The sequence below is a fragment of the Neovison vison genome, chromosome 2, assembly GCF_020171115.1.
Source record: "Neovison vison isolate M4711 chromosome 2, ASM_NN_V1, whole genome shotgun sequence".
Lineage (NCBI taxonomy): Eukaryota > Metazoa > Chordata > Mammalia > Carnivora > Mustelidae > Neogale > Neogale vison.
The window spans coordinates 65,581,419-65,598,741 of NC_058092.1; the positions used below are offsets into that span (position 1 = coordinate 65,581,419).

General features: G+C 36.1%; 1 protein-coding gene across 7 annotated transcripts in view; it reads left to right on the forward strand.

Annotated features, from left to right (window-relative positions):
* NEXN (nexilin F-actin binding protein) overlaps positions 1-17,323 on the forward strand; it is a 53,439-nt gene that overhangs the window by 23,515 nt on the left and 12,601 nt on the right. For 4 of the 7 annotated variants that reach the window (XM_044238522.1, XM_044238519.1, XM_044238520.1 and 1 more), the window contains 8 exons: positions 1,351-1,429; positions 2,854-3,045; positions 3,242-3,320; positions 3,406-3,554; positions 10,251-10,292; positions 11,478-11,672; positions 11,774-11,950; positions 14,334-14,522. In XM_044238522.1, the coding sequence (XP_044094457.1) occupies positions 1,403-1,429; positions 2,854-3,045; positions 3,242-3,320; positions 3,406-3,554; positions 10,251-10,292; positions 11,478-11,672; positions 11,774-11,950; positions 14,334-14,522 (1,050 nt within the window). In that variant the 5' untranslated portion in view covers positions 1,351-1,402. The remainder of the gene's footprint in view (positions 1-1,350; positions 1,430-2,853; positions 3,046-3,241; positions 3,321-3,405; positions 3,555-10,250; positions 10,293-11,477; positions 11,673-11,773; positions 11,951-14,333; positions 14,523-17,323) is intronic. The other 3 variants (XM_044238525.1, XM_044238524.1, XM_044238523.1) reach the window with 2 other exon arrangements.

Here is a 17,323-nt window from a genome sequence, read left to right on the forward strand (position 1 = left end):
GTCAGCTTATCAAATTGTGCCCTTTTTAAAAGTAGTTTATTGTATGTCAATTAGTACAGCCTTTAAAATTTTTTAAGCCAATGGATAAAATTCTAAATATTATTCAGTTCAGAAGTAGGCAGGGAAACAGTAATAGAAGAAGGAAAAAAAAAAGGCAAGCAAGAAGCAAATAGTAAAATGGTAGACTAAAGCCCACTGATATAAATAATAACATTAAATGTTAATGGACTAAATGCTGCAATTAAAAGATATTATCAGAATTGATTTTTCGGGGCACCTGGGTGGCTTAGTGGGTTAAAGCCTCTGCCTTCGGCTCAGGTCATGATCTCAGGGTCCTGGGATCGAGCCCTGCATCGGGCTCTCTGCTTAGCAGAGAGCCTGCTTCCCCCCACTCTCTCTCTCTGCCTGCCTCTCTGACTAGTGATCTTTGTCTGTCAAATAAATAAATAAAAATCTTAAAAAAAAAAGAATTGATTTTTCAAAAAACCAAGGTCCAATTATATGGACCAATATGAAGTAAATAACTAGAAAATTATATACATCACTCAGGTTAAACCTCAAGTTGGTGCAGCTATTTTAATATCCAATAAGTTCAAGACAAGACAATGAGATCAAAAGAAAATTTTATATTGATGAAGGAGTCAATTCAAAAAGAAGATACCATAATGCATATCCACTTAAAAGAGCTTGAAATTACATGAAAAGAAATAGATGGAATTAAAGGAAGAAATAGCCAATTTCACATAGTTGAAGACTGTTAGAAGAGCTAGTCCACACACACAAAAAAAATTAGTAAAGACACAGAAGATCTAAATAACACAATCAACTACCTTGACCTAGTTGATATTTATAGAATAATATACCCAGTAACTTCAGAATACAAATTTTTTGCAAGTACACTTGATACATTCAACAAGCTCTTCTGAATTTACAAGGATCTTTTTTTTTTTAAGATTTATTTATTTGAGAGAATGAGAGAGAGAGAGCAAGGGGGAGGGACAGAGAGGGAGCAACTCAAGCAGACTCCATGTTGAGCATGGAGCCTGTCACAGGACTTGATCTCATGACCCTGAGATCATGACGTGAGCTGAAATGAAGAGTTGGACACTCTATCAGCTGAGCCACCCAGATGCTCCCATAAGGATCTCTTAATACCTAATGTGCCTTGTCCATTCTATACCCTGAATCTTGGGAAAGGAAGCTGAAGGTTATCCCAGTTTATTACTTGCTTGGATTGTGTCAGTGTTTTTTGAGGAGCAATTAACATGCTGTTACTATTTACAAATATACATAGCATATTAAGAATTAAGTCATTAAAAATTGTTACTCAGTACTAATATATTTTTTCAGGTGCAAAAACATATAGAACTCCAAAAACACCCTGAGACTGCATTCAGCAAACATGAATGATATTTCCCAAAAGGCTGAGGTAAGTCTCCAAAGAGGAAACATAGGATTGACTACAGAGCTGCAGAAACATAGATATGCTTGGTGGGAGGGTCATAGTTCATAATGATATAGTGTCAGGACAGAAAATGTAAAAGCTAAATTTCATAGGCTGTTCCTGGGCCCAGTGTTTTCATTTGGGTCCAAATCTTGGCAGCATAATTATTAAATTTGTGGATGACCGTGAAGTAGATGTGATGGCTAGCACCTTGAATAGAATTTTAATACTTTGATAAGTCTTAGAAGTTATTTTTTTACTATTAAAAAGCCAGATTTGATGTTTATCTTTGGGAGAAAGCAATAATTCACTCTCAAGTGAGGCTCCTTCTCAGCTCCTTTTTCCAGCAGCTGCAGTAAAACTTCTCTTCACCTTTTTTCTGGTTCTTGGCTGTACTTACTGGGAGTTGTAGTAAGAAGAGTTCATTTGCTGACACCCCAACATTATGAATTAAAAAAAAAAAAAACAACCTTACATGGCCAATGACAGCATAAGACAATAATAAAATAAGGGCTGGGTATGCCACAGATTAATAAGTAATTTTCCATTATCACTAGGAGAAAAGGGTTTGGTGTTCTGAGGCACTGATGTTTTATTTACTGAAACTTTTTAGCAATCAGCTTAATTTTCAAAATGATTAAAACAAGCGGCTTTCCTGGTTTTAGAGTGGAGGGAAATATTTGCTCCCCTTTTTTTTTTTTACTAGATTCCTCCTTTTACTAGATTCCTCCTTTTCTGGGAAGCTCTTTTGCCACCTTAGAGTTCAACCTGCTTGGAATGATACGTTTTTACACATTTTTAATGTTGGTTTACAGACATTTTAGATGGGCTATACAGCAGCAGTACCAACCTCAAAATCACTGCTTATATGTAAAGACCCTAGTACACCTCAGCCATACATGGAAATAAAGGACAGCCTTCAGTTTGATTCATATTTTTTAGGGAAACAAGCAAGAGTGTTGATATATGAATTAGACTTTAAATCTGAAAGCCTAAACTTTTGCTTTGTTTTTACCTTCACCTAATTTATTGAAATTAGTCATGGTATCTTTTAAGGGAGAGATGACAAATCTGAATCTTTAATTATGGTGTAGGAAAATAGAGTATATTGTTTTAAATTACAACCCAGTATTCAATGTTTATATTTCACTAGCCTTCAGCTTCAGGGGAATACATCTACAAAATGGTACTTCTTTATATTAATAAAGGTTTTACTCATATTTTCTTAATTTCATGTTTCATACTTAGACTTTAGCAAGTAATCAGATTATGATTGTACAAATGTTTCAAACTTGTTTCTATTTTGTTCTAATAAGTATTTCTTATGTTGCTTGTTCTGATCTGTCTTTACCTGATTTCTTCCTGTGTTTTTTTTTTAACCTTTTTCTCTTTATTTTCTTCTAACGAAGATTCTGCTTTCTTCATCTAAACCTGTCCCAAAAACCTATGTGCCAAAACTTGGCAAGGGTGATGTAAAGGATAAGTTTGAAGCCATGCAGAGAGCCAGGGAAGAAAGAAATCAAAGGAGATCTAGAGATGAAAAACAAAGAAGAAAAGAACAATATATTAGAGAGAGAGAATGGAACAGGAGAAAGCAGGAGGTTATTTTATTTTATTTTATTCTTGTGCAAAATTAATTTTCATCTTTTTAATTTAGACTTTATTATTCACATTAGCCATATTTTATATTAACTATAATTAAAATAATTTTCTGTATAAGTTCATTTTGAACTCTGAATATAATATAATTTAGTCTAAATTTTGGATATGTTCATATTAATTTATTTAACCATTTAGATTAAAGAAATGCTTGCATCTGATGATGAGGAAGAGGCATCTTCGAGAGTAGAAAAGGCTTATGTCCCAAAGCTAACAGGTAAGAAACTTGAAAGGTAAATTGTAAATGAAATTGCAAAAAGGGAAACGTAGCAAAATATCGAACGTGTTTCATATGTTCTTAGGAACTGTTAAAGGTAGATTTGCTGAAATGGAGAAACAAAGACAAGAGGAACAGAGAAAGAGGACGGAGGAGGAACGAAGACGCAGAATTGAGCAGGATATGTTAGAGAAGAGGAAGATACAACGTGAATTAGCAAAAAGGGCTGAGCAGGTATTCACTAAATATTGAATTGGTATGTGCTTCAGAAACTAATTGTACAGAGTAAAACTAACCCATACATTGCCTAATTAAAATATTTTAATATAACATTAGCTTATTAAGTAGCCGCTAACTTGAAAACAAGATCTTAAGTACAAATATTTATTATCAAATGCCAAGAAGGATAAGGGCAGAATGTACTTAATTTTAAGGTTGAATGCTGAGATAACTTTTGTTGTGTACCATCTTGTCATTCAGTCCATATTCCTTACATGGTCCACACTTCTTGTTTTTCTTGACATGTTAGAAGGTTTCACAAAGATGTAAGGCAGTTTCACATAAACTATCCACAATATGCTGGTCTTTCAAGTAATCAATAAATACTTGTTGGTTATCACACATGAAGGCATAATTAGGATATCTTCCTACTCAAGAATTTGAGACAAATCATATTTTATTTAATAATGGTATTATTAGATAGCTTTTTTTTTTTAAGATTTTATTTATTTATTTATTTCACAGAGAGAGAGAGAGACAGCAAGAGAGGGAATATAAGCAGAGTGAGTGGAGAGGGAGAAGCAGGCTTCCCATGGAGCGGGGAGACTGATGCAGGGCTTGATCCCAGGACCCTGGGATTATGACCTGAGCTGAAGGCAGATGCCCAACGACTGAGCCACTGTTAGGCTATTAACTAGCTAATTAACTTTTTTTGCTTTTAGAGGTTTTTTTTTTTTTTTTTTTTAAAGATTTTATTTATTCGTCAGAAAGAGAGCACACAAGCAGGGGGAGCTGCTGGGTAGAGGGAGAAGTAGGCCTCCAGGCTGAGGAAGGAGCCCAATACAGGACTTGATCCCAGGAGCCTGGGATCATGACCTGAACAGAAGGCAGACACTTAACTGAGCAGCTACTCAGGAGTTCCAGCTTTTTTTGTTTTTTTAAGTTGGGGATGGTGGTAGAAAAGGGCAGAAATGTGTGGCAGCTATTTCCTTCAGACAGCCATTATTGATGCCCATAGCCACAAGGAACAAATTAGAGGGGAGAAAAAAATTACTACTATGATCTTAATTAGTCCTTTTTTTTTTTTAAGATTTTTATTTATTTATTTGACAGACAGAGATCACAAATAGGCAGAGAGGCAGGCAGAGAGAGAGGAGGAAGCAGGCTCCCTGCTGAGCAGAGAGCCCGATTTGGGGCTTGATCCCAGGACCCTGGGATCATGACCCGAGCTGAAGGCAGAGGCTTTAACCCACTGAGCCACCCAGGTGCCCCTTAATTAGTCCTTTTAATGAATTCTGATTCCCATGTTTTTTAGCTTAAAGCATGAGAACTAAGAGGTTGGTAAGTATTTTTAAAATACTCAAGAATCTGAGGGCACGTGGGTGGCTCAGTGGGGTTAAGCATCTACCTCCAGCCTGGTGTGCTCGCTTCGGCAGCACATATACCTCCAGCCTGGTCATGATACCAGGGTCCTGGGATCAAGCTCCCCATCCGGGTCCCTGCTCCGTGGGGAGTCCGCTCTTTCCTCTCCCTCTGCCTGCTGCTCCCCCTCCTTGCGCTCTCTCTCTCTGTCAAATAAATAAAATCTTTTAATAAAAGAAAAGTCAAGAATCTGATCTAATTTTCAGAAAATCTATTCTCTCAAAATGATTAATGATTATAATGACATATAAACTTGAAGTCTAATAGTCTTTATTTTATTTTATTAAGTAAAGAATCGATCAATTCACAAAATTTCATTCATGCATTGATTCTTTTTTTTTTTTCTTAAAGATTTTATTTATTTGACAGACAGAGATCACAATTAGGCAGAGAGGCAGGCAGAGAGAGAGGAGGAAGCAGGCTCCCTGCAGGGCAGAGAGCCCGATGCGGGGCTCGATCCCAGGACGCTGGGACCATGACCTGAGCCAAAAGCAGAGGCTTTAACCCACTGAACCACCCAGGCGCCCCTCATGCATTGATTCTTGTTTTATATTATAAATTATCTATAGTCACAGACTTGAAAGGAGGACAGTGATACTGTTTATGCACTTTACCTAGTTTGTAAGATCAAAAGAGACAGTGTATTGAGGTTAATGAAATGGTACTTATTGCCTAGAGTTGTTGATAAGATTATATGAGGGCCGCTGTTAAGTATCTGACTTTTGGTTTCAGCTCAGATCATGATCTCGGGGTCCTAAGATTGAGCCCCGCATCAGGCTCCCCACTCAGCAGGGAGTCTGCTTCCCCTCTTTCTCTGTGTCCTCACACTGCTCATGCACACTTGCTTGCTCTCTGTCTCTCTCAAATAAATAAATAAATAAATCTTAAAAAAAAAAAAGATTATATCTAAGTGCAGAGCACTTAGAACAGTGCATGGTAGACAGTAAGTAGGCTATAAATAACATTTCACCTAAATAATAGTACATGTAGATAAAATATCATGAAACCATTTTAGCTTTCCTCCATCTCTCATCATTAACAAATTAACATAGTCTTCACAGTATAAAACCATTTTTATCGCAAAACTATACTTGGCTATTTTTTTTTTTTTTGTATCTGGCTCTTTTTGCCTACTCTTCAAGTGCCTTCAATCTATTTGCTATGCTCCTTAAAATTTCCTATCTTTCTAAAAAGAAAAATGACAAAGAAGGCAAAGTGTATGCCACACTTACATGTCAAAGAAGTTTACCCAAAATTTGCGAAACAAACAAACAAACAAACTTTCTGGGGGCACCTGGGTGGCTCAGTGGGTTAAAGCCTCTGCCTTCGTCTCAGGTCATGGTCCGAGGGTCCTGGGATCGAGTCCCACATCGGGCTCTCTACTCAGCAGGGAGCCTGCTTCCTCCCTCTCTCTCTGCCTGCCTCTCTGCCTACTTGTGATCTCTGCCTATCAAATAAATAAATAAAATCTTTAAAAGAAAATACTTTCTGTGCCATGAATAGCCACTTATATAGTGGCATATAATGACATATACCAAGGATGCCTGGGTGGCTCAGTCATTTAAGTGTCTGCCTTGGGCTCAGGTCATGATCCCAAGGTCCTGGGATCGAGTCCCACATCAGGCTCTCTGCTCAACAGAGAGCCTGCTTCTCCCTCGGCCTGCAGCTCCCCTTGCTTGTGCTCTCTCTGTCTGACAAATTTTTTAAAATGACATATGCCAGATGAATTATAGAAAAGAGTTAGAATTACCTGTATTTTATCACTTTGTACCTCTTTATCTAAAGAAAGGATGGCATGTACTTTATTTTTTATTTTATTTTTAAAGATTTTATTTATTCATTTGAGAGAGAGAGACAAAGAGAGCACAAGCAGGGGGAGAGGCAGAGGCAGAGGGAGAGGGAGAAGCAGAATCTCTGCTGAGCTGGAAGCTCCCCCGTGGGCCTTGATCCCAGGACCTGGAGATCATGACTGGAGCCAAAGACAGATGCTTAACCATTGAGCACCACGGCGTCCCAGGATGGGCATGTACTTTTATCTCTCCCATTTCCAGTCACAAAGATGAGAATTAATTTTGCAATGAAATTTCACCCGGAAGTACAAATATAATAAGTATTATAGATTTTATATTATAAATATAAACTATATTAGCATATATAATTACATTTATAATGTAAATTATAAAATAAGGTAATAAAATTTATAGTTAAAATATAAGGTATTTGACAACAAATAGTGGGTATGTACAGGTGGTTAGTCTACTTATTTTAAATTTTATGTACTTTTTCAAAAAGCACTAACTAGACTCATGAGACTTTAAGACCCACTATGACCCCAAGAACTGACTATATAGGCAGTGGTTTCTCAAAGAAAAACTATGCCTGTGTTGAAGAATTGAGTTTGAATATGATGAAGACATGGGATACTAAGAGAGAGAGGGAGACAGAGTATTGTGGGGGAAAAAAAGCCACTTCTTTAGTAACTCCAGAAACTACCTGGCAGGGTGCCTTAGAGTCCTGCTTAATGAAAATTTTGGCTTATTACATTATTTAAGAATGTGTAGAGCAAAATAAACTATTAATAGTAATTTTATCTTACAAATATGGAAAGTCCAATTAAAATTTTTTTTCTGCTCACGTCTAATAAAATTGAATCTATCTTTGAATTTAAGAAGTATGACATAGGCAATCAAGAAAAATCTCAATGTTGGGGCAGCTGGGTGGCTCAGTTGGTGGAGCATATGACTTGATCTTGGGATCATCAGTTCGAGCCCCACATTGGGGATGGAGTTTACTAAGAAGAAAAAGTTTTCATGTTAATTTGAAAAACCCACTTGTACAAGTCCATATCCAAGAATGCGTGAGAAGGGATTCCTGAGTTAGGAAGATAACTGAGATTCTAGGATCTTATGATGAATTAAAAATGGGTAGACTTCATATACTAAATGTTAGAATCAAGACCTATAAAATTTGGGGGAGAATCTTAATTTAGTATAATCTGGTTATCTTTGAGGATACTCCAATGGGCAAGGTTAACATCTGTCAACTTATAAAATGAGAATTTATTGGTAGAGGACTGGGATGTTGGAAACAAAGGGGTCAAAAGGAAGTTGCTCTGGGAAGGAGTAAAAGGAGTTTCCTTTTCATAATCAAAAGAAATAGTTGAGGGGCACCTGGGTGGCTCAGTGGGTTCCCAAAGCCTCTGCCTTCGGTTCAGGTCATGATCTCAGGGTCCTGGGATGGAGGCCTGTGTAGGGCTCTCTGCTTAGCAGGGAGCCTGCTTCCCCCAACTCCCGCCTCTTTCTGCCTGTCTCTCTGCCTGCTTGTGGTCTATCTTTCTCTAAGTTAAATAAATAAATAAAGTCTTATTTAAAAAAAAAGTTGTAAAGCATCTCTTGGGTGGTAGCTTCTGAGAGCCAACAATATAACAGAACTGAATGTCTCAGTTCTCTGTGAATATACTGACAACATGGCCACTCAGACAAATTTACCTTTTCCTTTGTTTATTGAAACCCAGTGGAAATAAAATTCTGTCTTTGTTAAAGTTTTAACAGTGGCTTAAAATGAGCAATGAAGCCACCATACAACAACAAAATGAAAGCTACTCCAGATATAATTTATTATCTTACCATACGCTAATAAAAATCTGACTATGTTTTAGCAGCAAGTAAAAAAGAAATTTGGAGTTAAGACATTTAGAATTTCTTTCCTATACTCTCAAAGTTTGGCTTCTCACCATTTCTCCTAGAACTTTTTATTGAGAGACAAATGTGATTTGTCAAGGAATTGTTAGCATTCTTTAGAAGGTAAATACTTTTTTTTTTTTCTTAAGTTTATTTATTTATTTAAAGTAATCTCTAGAGGCGCCTGGGCATCTGCCTTTGGCTTAGGTCATGATCCTGCGGTCCTGGGATCAACTCCCCGCTTGGTGGAAAACCTGCTTCTCCCTCTCCCACTCCCCCTGTTTGTGTTCCCTCTCTCTCTCTTTCTCTCTCTCTATCAAATAAATAAAAATCTTTAAAAAGAAAAATCTCTACATCCAGTGTGGGGCTTGAACCCATGACACTGAGGATCAGGTGTCACATGCTCTTCCAACAGAACCAGGCCACTGAAGAGAAATAATTTTGTAATTATTTTATTATAGTATAAAATTTTTCTTAGTAGAACACAGCACTCACTAAAACGTTCACCATTTACATAGCAATATATGTAATAAATAATTGTGCAAAAGAAATTATTCTAAACACAACATAATAAAATTAATGTGTAAAATCCAATTTATTTTTAATTAAATCAGAATTTATTTTTCAAGAAATTTGTTATCTTAATAAAATGTATTAATTCTCCCATGACAGAGAATATAGAAAAGGAAAGTGAAATGATGAAGAACAGGGACTTAGCCAGCCTAGTTCCTCCTATGAACCAAGGTACAACAGAATTCCCTTAGACTGGTTAAGGAAAGAACTACTTCCAGATTCTTCCACTGATGTTAAAAATCATGTCAAAACATAAACAATATGAATGTTTACTTTCTAACTTCTCCCATTTTCCCACTGCTTATGTTTCCTTTTCCTGAGATCTCAAACACTGCATTATTTAAACCATCTATCTTCTCTCTTGTTTCTGTTTGTTACATACATTAGCTTGCCCCTTAAGTTGCCCTAATGGTGTTTCTTATGAGTAATGTCCAAGTTGAGACCCCTTCTATTAAATGAGGGCCTTTTCCTCCTAGATGTGGTTAAAATAAGAGTAAACGATTATATCTACCCGAGTTCTTGTCCCTACTAAACTTGCCATGTGAAAGCTAGTGCACTGCACTGTATTACTATGTCAGTTATATTTTTTCCATATATTGATATTGCAAAATATAGTCATGATTATTTGATTACTAATGATAGGTTTTACTTTAGCTGGGGCAGAGACAGAGAATGGAGAAATGTTTCTGTATCTCAGTTTTATTGCTAATTTATAATTGCTACTTGTAAGCTTACAGCAGGTCATGAGTTTGGTCCACTCAAATTCCAGAATTACAAAGGTAGGCTTTATTTTCATTTTTTTCTTAATATATTCCCTAGATACTGATTTTTATGTCAAAATACAAAAACTAATATAAGGTTTAATCTCCACTTAAAAGAACATAATAGGCTAATTTGGAGAAACATTAAAATATTCAAAAATTATAAATTTGAAAATTTACCATAAATCACAGCTAAATTACTTTTCAAGTGTATATTTAAAAGCAGAAAGCAGAAATTCAATGTAATGTAATGATATGAAATTCTCATTCAATAGATTGAGGACATAAACAATACGGGAACTGAATCAGCACCAGAGGTAAATGGACATTTCCTTTAATGAAACATCACCTAAAATTATCTGGTTCACAAATAATCTTTTAATTAAAAAATTAAAAGCATTTTTATTTTTATTATAATTAGAGCAACAACAACAAAAGGACAAAAGTATTTTGCAAAGCAAGATCATAATTCTGCACTTTCAAACAATAGCTTAGTGTCTTAAAAGTATGAAAAAAAAAGTATGCTTTTGCTTTCATGATTAGAGACACAAGCCTCAATTTGAGATACTCTGTCAAGACTACACATTTCTTGAACTGTTACTAATAGTCAAGATTGTTGAAAGTTAACATTTTTTAAAAGCAGGGTTTTTTTCATTTGTCTTCTTTCCTCAGAGTTCTTCATAAGTTTGTTTTGATTATCACATACTAGTAGAAAGTACAGTGTCTAGTACCACGAAGGAATGTTCAACCACCACAGATATTTTAGTTAATCCCTTTTTATCTAACAGAGAAATTTGAACATCAGTCAATTTGATGGTGTGCCTAAAACTACAGCCACATAAAGTGGAAGGAATTTTATTTTAGAGGCATGTGTTACATATTATAACTTTATTTTTTAAAAAGTTCAGAGGTAACTAGATTACACAATAGAACTAATTAAAATGAATTTTAAAAACAAATTTAAGAATATTTTACTAGAACCAAATGCTAATGAGTATTGTCTATAAGTGTTTTATAAATAACTTAGAAATACTGTTTGTTTTTCCTCACTAAATAATACTTTTGTTAAGTATTTAAAAACTTACATGGAGGAAAAAAGCCTTATGGAGAGACTTTTGTGTGTGTTTAAACTGTATCTATCCACCATCAAATTGATTGAGAGTACATTCACATGTATATCACCTTTTGTGGAACTAGTGCACGGACAGCTAAATTCAGATGATGTCATGCGGTTTTATCCAAACAGCTGTATTAACACCACCTTCTAGGAAAGAAGATGCTCCTTGAACCTTATCAGCAATGGATTTCAGTTAAATTAACTCAATGTACAGTGAGTTCAGAGAAAGAACTATTGAATAGAAATCGGTAAAAAAAATATAAATTTTTGTTCTTCATAACATTGATGGCAATGTAATGAAATATACCAATAATGGAGGTAAAGTCCCCTGAAGCCGAAACTTTGATTAGCAAGAAATTTGCTAATTATCTATTTTATAAATTAGGAAGGAGATGATTCACTACTTATAACAGTGGTACCTGTCAAATCACATAAAACTTCTGGAAAGATAAAGAATTTTGAGGATCTAGAGAAAGAACGAGAAGAAAAAGAAAGGATCAAGTATGAAGAAGATAAGAGAATAAGATACGAAGAACAACGGCGATCTCTCAAGGAAGCGAAGTGTCTTTCGTTGGTCATGGTAATTTTTATTTTTTTGGTTTTTTAGGAACAAATCAAAGCAGTTAAGTTACCAGCGTTTCTTTTTGTGATTAATAGATGTGTTTTCACAATGTTTCTTAGGATGAAGAACTAGAAAGTGAGGCAAAAAGAGAATCACTCTCTCCTGGAAAATTGAAACTAACTTTTGAAGAACTGGAAAGACAAAGACAAGAAAACCGAAGGAGGCAAGCTGAAGAGGAAGCAAGACAACGTTTAGAAGAAGAGAAACGTGCTTTTGAAGAAGCAAGGCGGCAAATGGTAAAACAAATATATATATAAAACGTATTTTTAAATATATAGAATATATATATTTTTGAGATTTTATTTTTAAGTTTTATTATATTATCTTTATATTCAATGTGGGGCTTGAACCTACAAACCCGAGATCAGGAGTTGCACACTCCACCAACTGAGCCATCACGTGCCCCTATAACATATATATTTATATATAATGACATTATATATAATGATATATAACCTATAAATTACATTTTTATACATGTTACATAAATGTGACATATAAAACATTTACTATTAGGGAAGGAACCTGGCTTTAGATAAAATTCATTCCTATAATTCAAGGAGATTTTCTATATAAAAAGTTCTGATTTTGAAACTGTACATTTTTCCTATATAAATGCATCTGTATTATTTTCTAGTTTCCATAATGGGACATTTTACCAAATATGCTTTAAATTTTTTCTTTTAAAGATTTTATTTGACAGAGACAGTGAGAGAGGGAACACAGGCTGGGGGAGTGGGTGAGGGATAAGCAGGCTTCCCACAGAGCAGGGAGCCCGATGCAGGGCTTGATCCCAGGACCCTGGGATCATGACCTGAGCCAAAGGCAGAAGCTTAACAACTGAACCACCCACGTGCCCCTATGCTTTTTAAATTTTTATTTTTATATTATAAATCATAAATATGCAAAATAGTCGATGAGCCTGGTTTCTCTTTATCTTTAGTTCAGCCTTTAGTATATTTAATGACAGGGTACAGTACATGCATGCTTTCAAGTCTAGTTATAAATGTACACTTAGTTTTGGTCCAGTTTTGAACATAATAAAATGTTTCCTATAGAATACGCAGTTTGTCATATAAGGTATATCGATATGTGTGTGTGTGTGTGTGTGTGCATGTGTGTGTAAGTATAGAGTATAGTGGCTAAGAGCATAGCTTCTGGATTCATGTATCTGGATTCACACTGCCTGGATTCACATGTTTACTGTTCATTAAGTGTGTAACCAGAGACAAGGTATTCAACCTCCCTATGTCTTACTTTCCTTATATGTAAAATGGTGAAAATAATTGTCTACTTCTTAAATTGTTGAGTGAGTTAATACAGAAAGCAGTTAAAGAAATGTCTAGCATCTAAGTGCTATAAAATGGTAACAGTTAATTATATTGATGACTATATCAATAAAAAATAAAATTGAAATAAGAAAATACTGATTCTAAATCTTATAAAAATTTTAAAAATTTTAATGGAATCTCTATAATTTTTTAAAAGTTTAGAATTTCTTCATCAACTTTCATTAATGTTCTAAGGACTGTATCTACAAAAGTTAAGTTCTATAGACATTTGTTTGAAAATGTTATTACTTTTGGGTAATTATAATGTATAATACATGTACACTTAGCTATCAGTGTTGGTCAGTTTTGTCAAGAGAAAAGAGAAATATCAATTAAATCATAAACTTCAATAAATAATATTTAACTATAATTTTAACTATAAAATCATAAAATTTGAATTTTATAAAAAATAGTACCAGGCAATCTTTTATCCGATTAGTATAAAGAAAAGTACCATAGTTCATAGTAAAATATCCATGAAAATTACAAAATGAGAACTTTATTTTACTACAGAAGAGACTCTCTATAGGTATACTTGAAGCATAGTAAGTATACACACACATATTTTATGTTTTGTTCTGAGAGTTTTGTTGTTTTGTTTTTTTTTTAAGAATTTTTACTTATTTATTTGACTGAGAGAGAGCACAAGAAGAGAGAACAGCAGAGGGAGAGGGAGAAGCAGGCAGCCTGATGCGGGGCTTGATCCCAGGACTCTGGGATCATGACCTGAGCAGAAGGAAGCTGCCTAACTGACTGTGCCACCCAGTTGCCACAGTTCTGAGAGAGTTTTAATAGAACTCTTAAATGAGCCCTTAAATTTTTTCAAGCACTCCATATCTCTATTTAAAAACTTGACTTTCTTGGGTGCCTGGGTGGCTCAGTGAGTTAAGCCTTTGCCTTTGGCTCAGGTCATGATCCCAGAGTCCTGAGATTGAGCCCCGCATTGGGCTCTCTGCTCGGCAGGGAGCCTGCTTCCTCCTCTCTCTCTGCCTGCCTCTCTGCCTACTTGTGATCTGTCTGTCAAATAAATAAATAAAACCTTTAAAAGGAAAAAAAATTGACTTTCTTGGGAACTGTTACTTAACTTGAGTACATCTTTATTTGGAATTTCTCCAAATTTGAATACTTTATCAGATAAGACATTATAAAGGAAGGGAATTTTGATCAAATATATTAAAGGCAAGAAAATATTTTTGTGGGTGGTGGCCGATTCTGTGCCTTTTCATTGATAATTCATTCCTGCCTTTGATGAATTGCAGTTCTTAGTAATGAGTTGTTTCTTCGTTAGGTGAATGAAGAGGAGGAAAACCAAGACACAGAAAAAATTTTAAAAGAGTACCGCCCTGGTAAACTCAAACTCAGTTTTGAAGAAATCGAAAGACAGAGGAGAGAAGATGAAAAAAGGAAAGCAGAAGAAGAAGCCAGGAGGAGAATAGAGGAAGAAAAGAAGGCGTTTGCTGAAGCAAGAAGAAGCATGGTAAGATAGAATGTAACTGGAGAATGCCATTAGGATTCAGCTCTTTAAAGAGTATATTAAGATGGGGTGCCTGGCTGGCTCAATCAGTAGAGTATGCAACTCATGGGGTTGTGAGTTTGAGCCCCATGTTGGGTATGGAGATTACTTTAAAATTTTAAAAAATTGGGTGCTTGGGTGGCACAGTCAGTTAAGTGTCCACCTCTTGGTTTCAGCTCAGGTTGTGATCTTGAGGTCTTGAAATTGAGCCCTGTGTCAGGTTCCACGCTCAGCACAGAGTGCTTGAGACTCCTTCTGCTCCTTCCTCCTGTACACACACACACACACACACTCTCTCTCTCTCTCTCTCTCTCTCTCTCTCTTAAATAAACAAACCTTAAGGTGTGCCTGGGTGGGTCAGTGGGTTAACTCTTCTGCCTTCAGCTCAGGTCATGATCCCACGGTCCTGGGATCAAGCCCTGCATTGCGCTCTCTACTTGGCGGGGAGCCTGCTTCTCCCCACCCTCCCCTGCCTCTCTGCCTACTTGTGTTCTCTGTCTGTCAAATAAATAAATAAAATATTTTAAAAAATAAACCTTAAAAATTTTTTAATTTAAAAAGATTTAAAAATAGCAAATGTTAAGAAAAATAATTAAACTTTGGAGAATATTATTCCTGGAATCTGTCCAAAGTAGAGATAGCAAATAAGCTTTAAAGTCTCCTATGGCATTAACACCAGTCAGTTAAAAATGTTTGCTTTAGTGTAATGTAGAGAAGGTTCTCGACATTAAGTTAAGTTGCTGTGCCTGGCTTAGAGGATTGAGTATTATCTTCCTTCTCTGAGAAGGCATGTTTTCCAGAAGTATCTAAGCAGGGAGTTTCCTACTCTACCTTTCCTTCCATTCTCTCTATTATTCTTTCCCTTCCCACGTTTCTTCCTTCCCTTGATCCCTCCCTTCTTGCTTCCTTTCCTTCTTTCATTTCACCTTCTATCCCATCCAGTACATATGAAATGACCAAAGGCATTTAATCACAATTATTTAATTCTCCGAAATGCTCACCCATCAACTTCTGGGTGATTGCTACCAAACTTAATTCTGTCACAAAGTTACACACCCTATGCCACTTTAATGTTTGCAAAATGTACAGTTATCTCACAACTATTTTCAAGCAAGTTGACTTGTAAAGGCTGTATCTCCTTCTTGAAACATTTTTAAGTAGGCTCTACACCCAACATGGGGCTTGAACTCACAACCCAAAGATCAAGCATGGCAGGCTCTACCAATTGAAACATTTCAGTTGGTTTCAGTGATATCATGACCTGGTTTTCTTCCTTTGTCTGGGGGAGCTTCAGGCACAGATATCCACGTGCTTATTTACCTTCATCTCCCATCCTAGATGCTCAAATCAGAAAGTCGGGAGCCTTCAAGACTTCCACCTTCTCATTCATGCCTCACATCCAGTCATTCACTAAGTCTCTCATTCATTCTACCTTCTAAATCCCTCTAAAAATCAGTTTTCCCCTCATTTCCACTGTTGTTATCCCTTGCTTGGGTTACCTATCTCTTCCCACGTCAGTTACCTCTAGCCTCAAACCAACTCCTGTTTAACTTGCTTTCTTGCCTATTACCACTCTTCTTTGTAAAGACAAAAGTTCTCTTTCCCACTCTCTCCTTCTCTTTCTTTCAAGTAAATGTGTTACTGGGGCTCCTGGGTGGCTCAGTTGTTAAGCGGCTGCCTTTGGCTCAGGTCATGATCCCAGAGTCCTGGGACCAAGCCCCACATCAGGTTCCCTGCTCAATAGGAAGCCTGCTTCTCCCTCTTCCGCTCCCCCTACTTGTGTTCCTTCTCTCACGGTCTCTCTGTCAAGTAAATAATTAAAATCTTAAAAAAAAAAAAAAGTAAATGTGTTACTATTTTGCTTAAAAAATTTCCACTTCCCTTAAGCAAAAATCTAAAAATTTTAAATCCAAAAAAATTTTTAAACAAATTTCTTGGGGCACATGGGTGGCTCAGGGGGTTAAGCCTCTGCCTTCAGCTCAGGTCATAGTGTCAGTGTCCTAGGATCAAGCCCCGCATCCGGCACCCTGCTCAGTGGGGAGCCTGCTTCCCCTTCTCTCTCTGCCTGCCTGTGATCTCTCTCTCTCTGTGTCAAACAAATAAATAAATAAAATCTTACAACAAAACAAAACAAAAAAAACCAAAACAAATTTCTTTATAATATTGCCTAAGTGTTTTCTTTTTTTTTTTTTTCCCGATTCATGTCTTGATTCTTCCTTAATCAGCCATCTTTGTTGCGGACATACGAAATTTTTCCCAATGTCTTCAAAATACTGTGCTCTCATCCAGCTCTAGACTTCATAAATGCTGAATGAAACGTGTCCTTTTTTGCTTTCCCTATGCTCTGCTGTCTTCTCTTCATATTTTGTTTCCTCTGGGAAGCCTTTCCTGAGAACACAAGTTCCAAAGACTTTCTTGTATGCATTCTTACAGCATTTAGTACTGCCCTGACATAGGACTCGTGCTTTGTTATTCTTGCTTCTCGCTGTCGTGCACACTCACGAGGCTGAGACTCTTCATCAGGCATGTGGCACAAAGCATTCTAGCATAATGAATTTCCTATAAATGTTTGTGGAGTATATGAAAACTATCTTTTAAAAAAATAATTAACTTACTTACTTACTCAGTAAATGCTACCCTGACATGGCGCTTGAACTGACCACCTCAAGATCAAGAGTTGCATCTCTACTGACTGAGCCAGCCAGGGGCCCCTTAAAACTATCTTGTGTGTGTTACTAGGTAATCCTTGACTCACAAGTGATTTC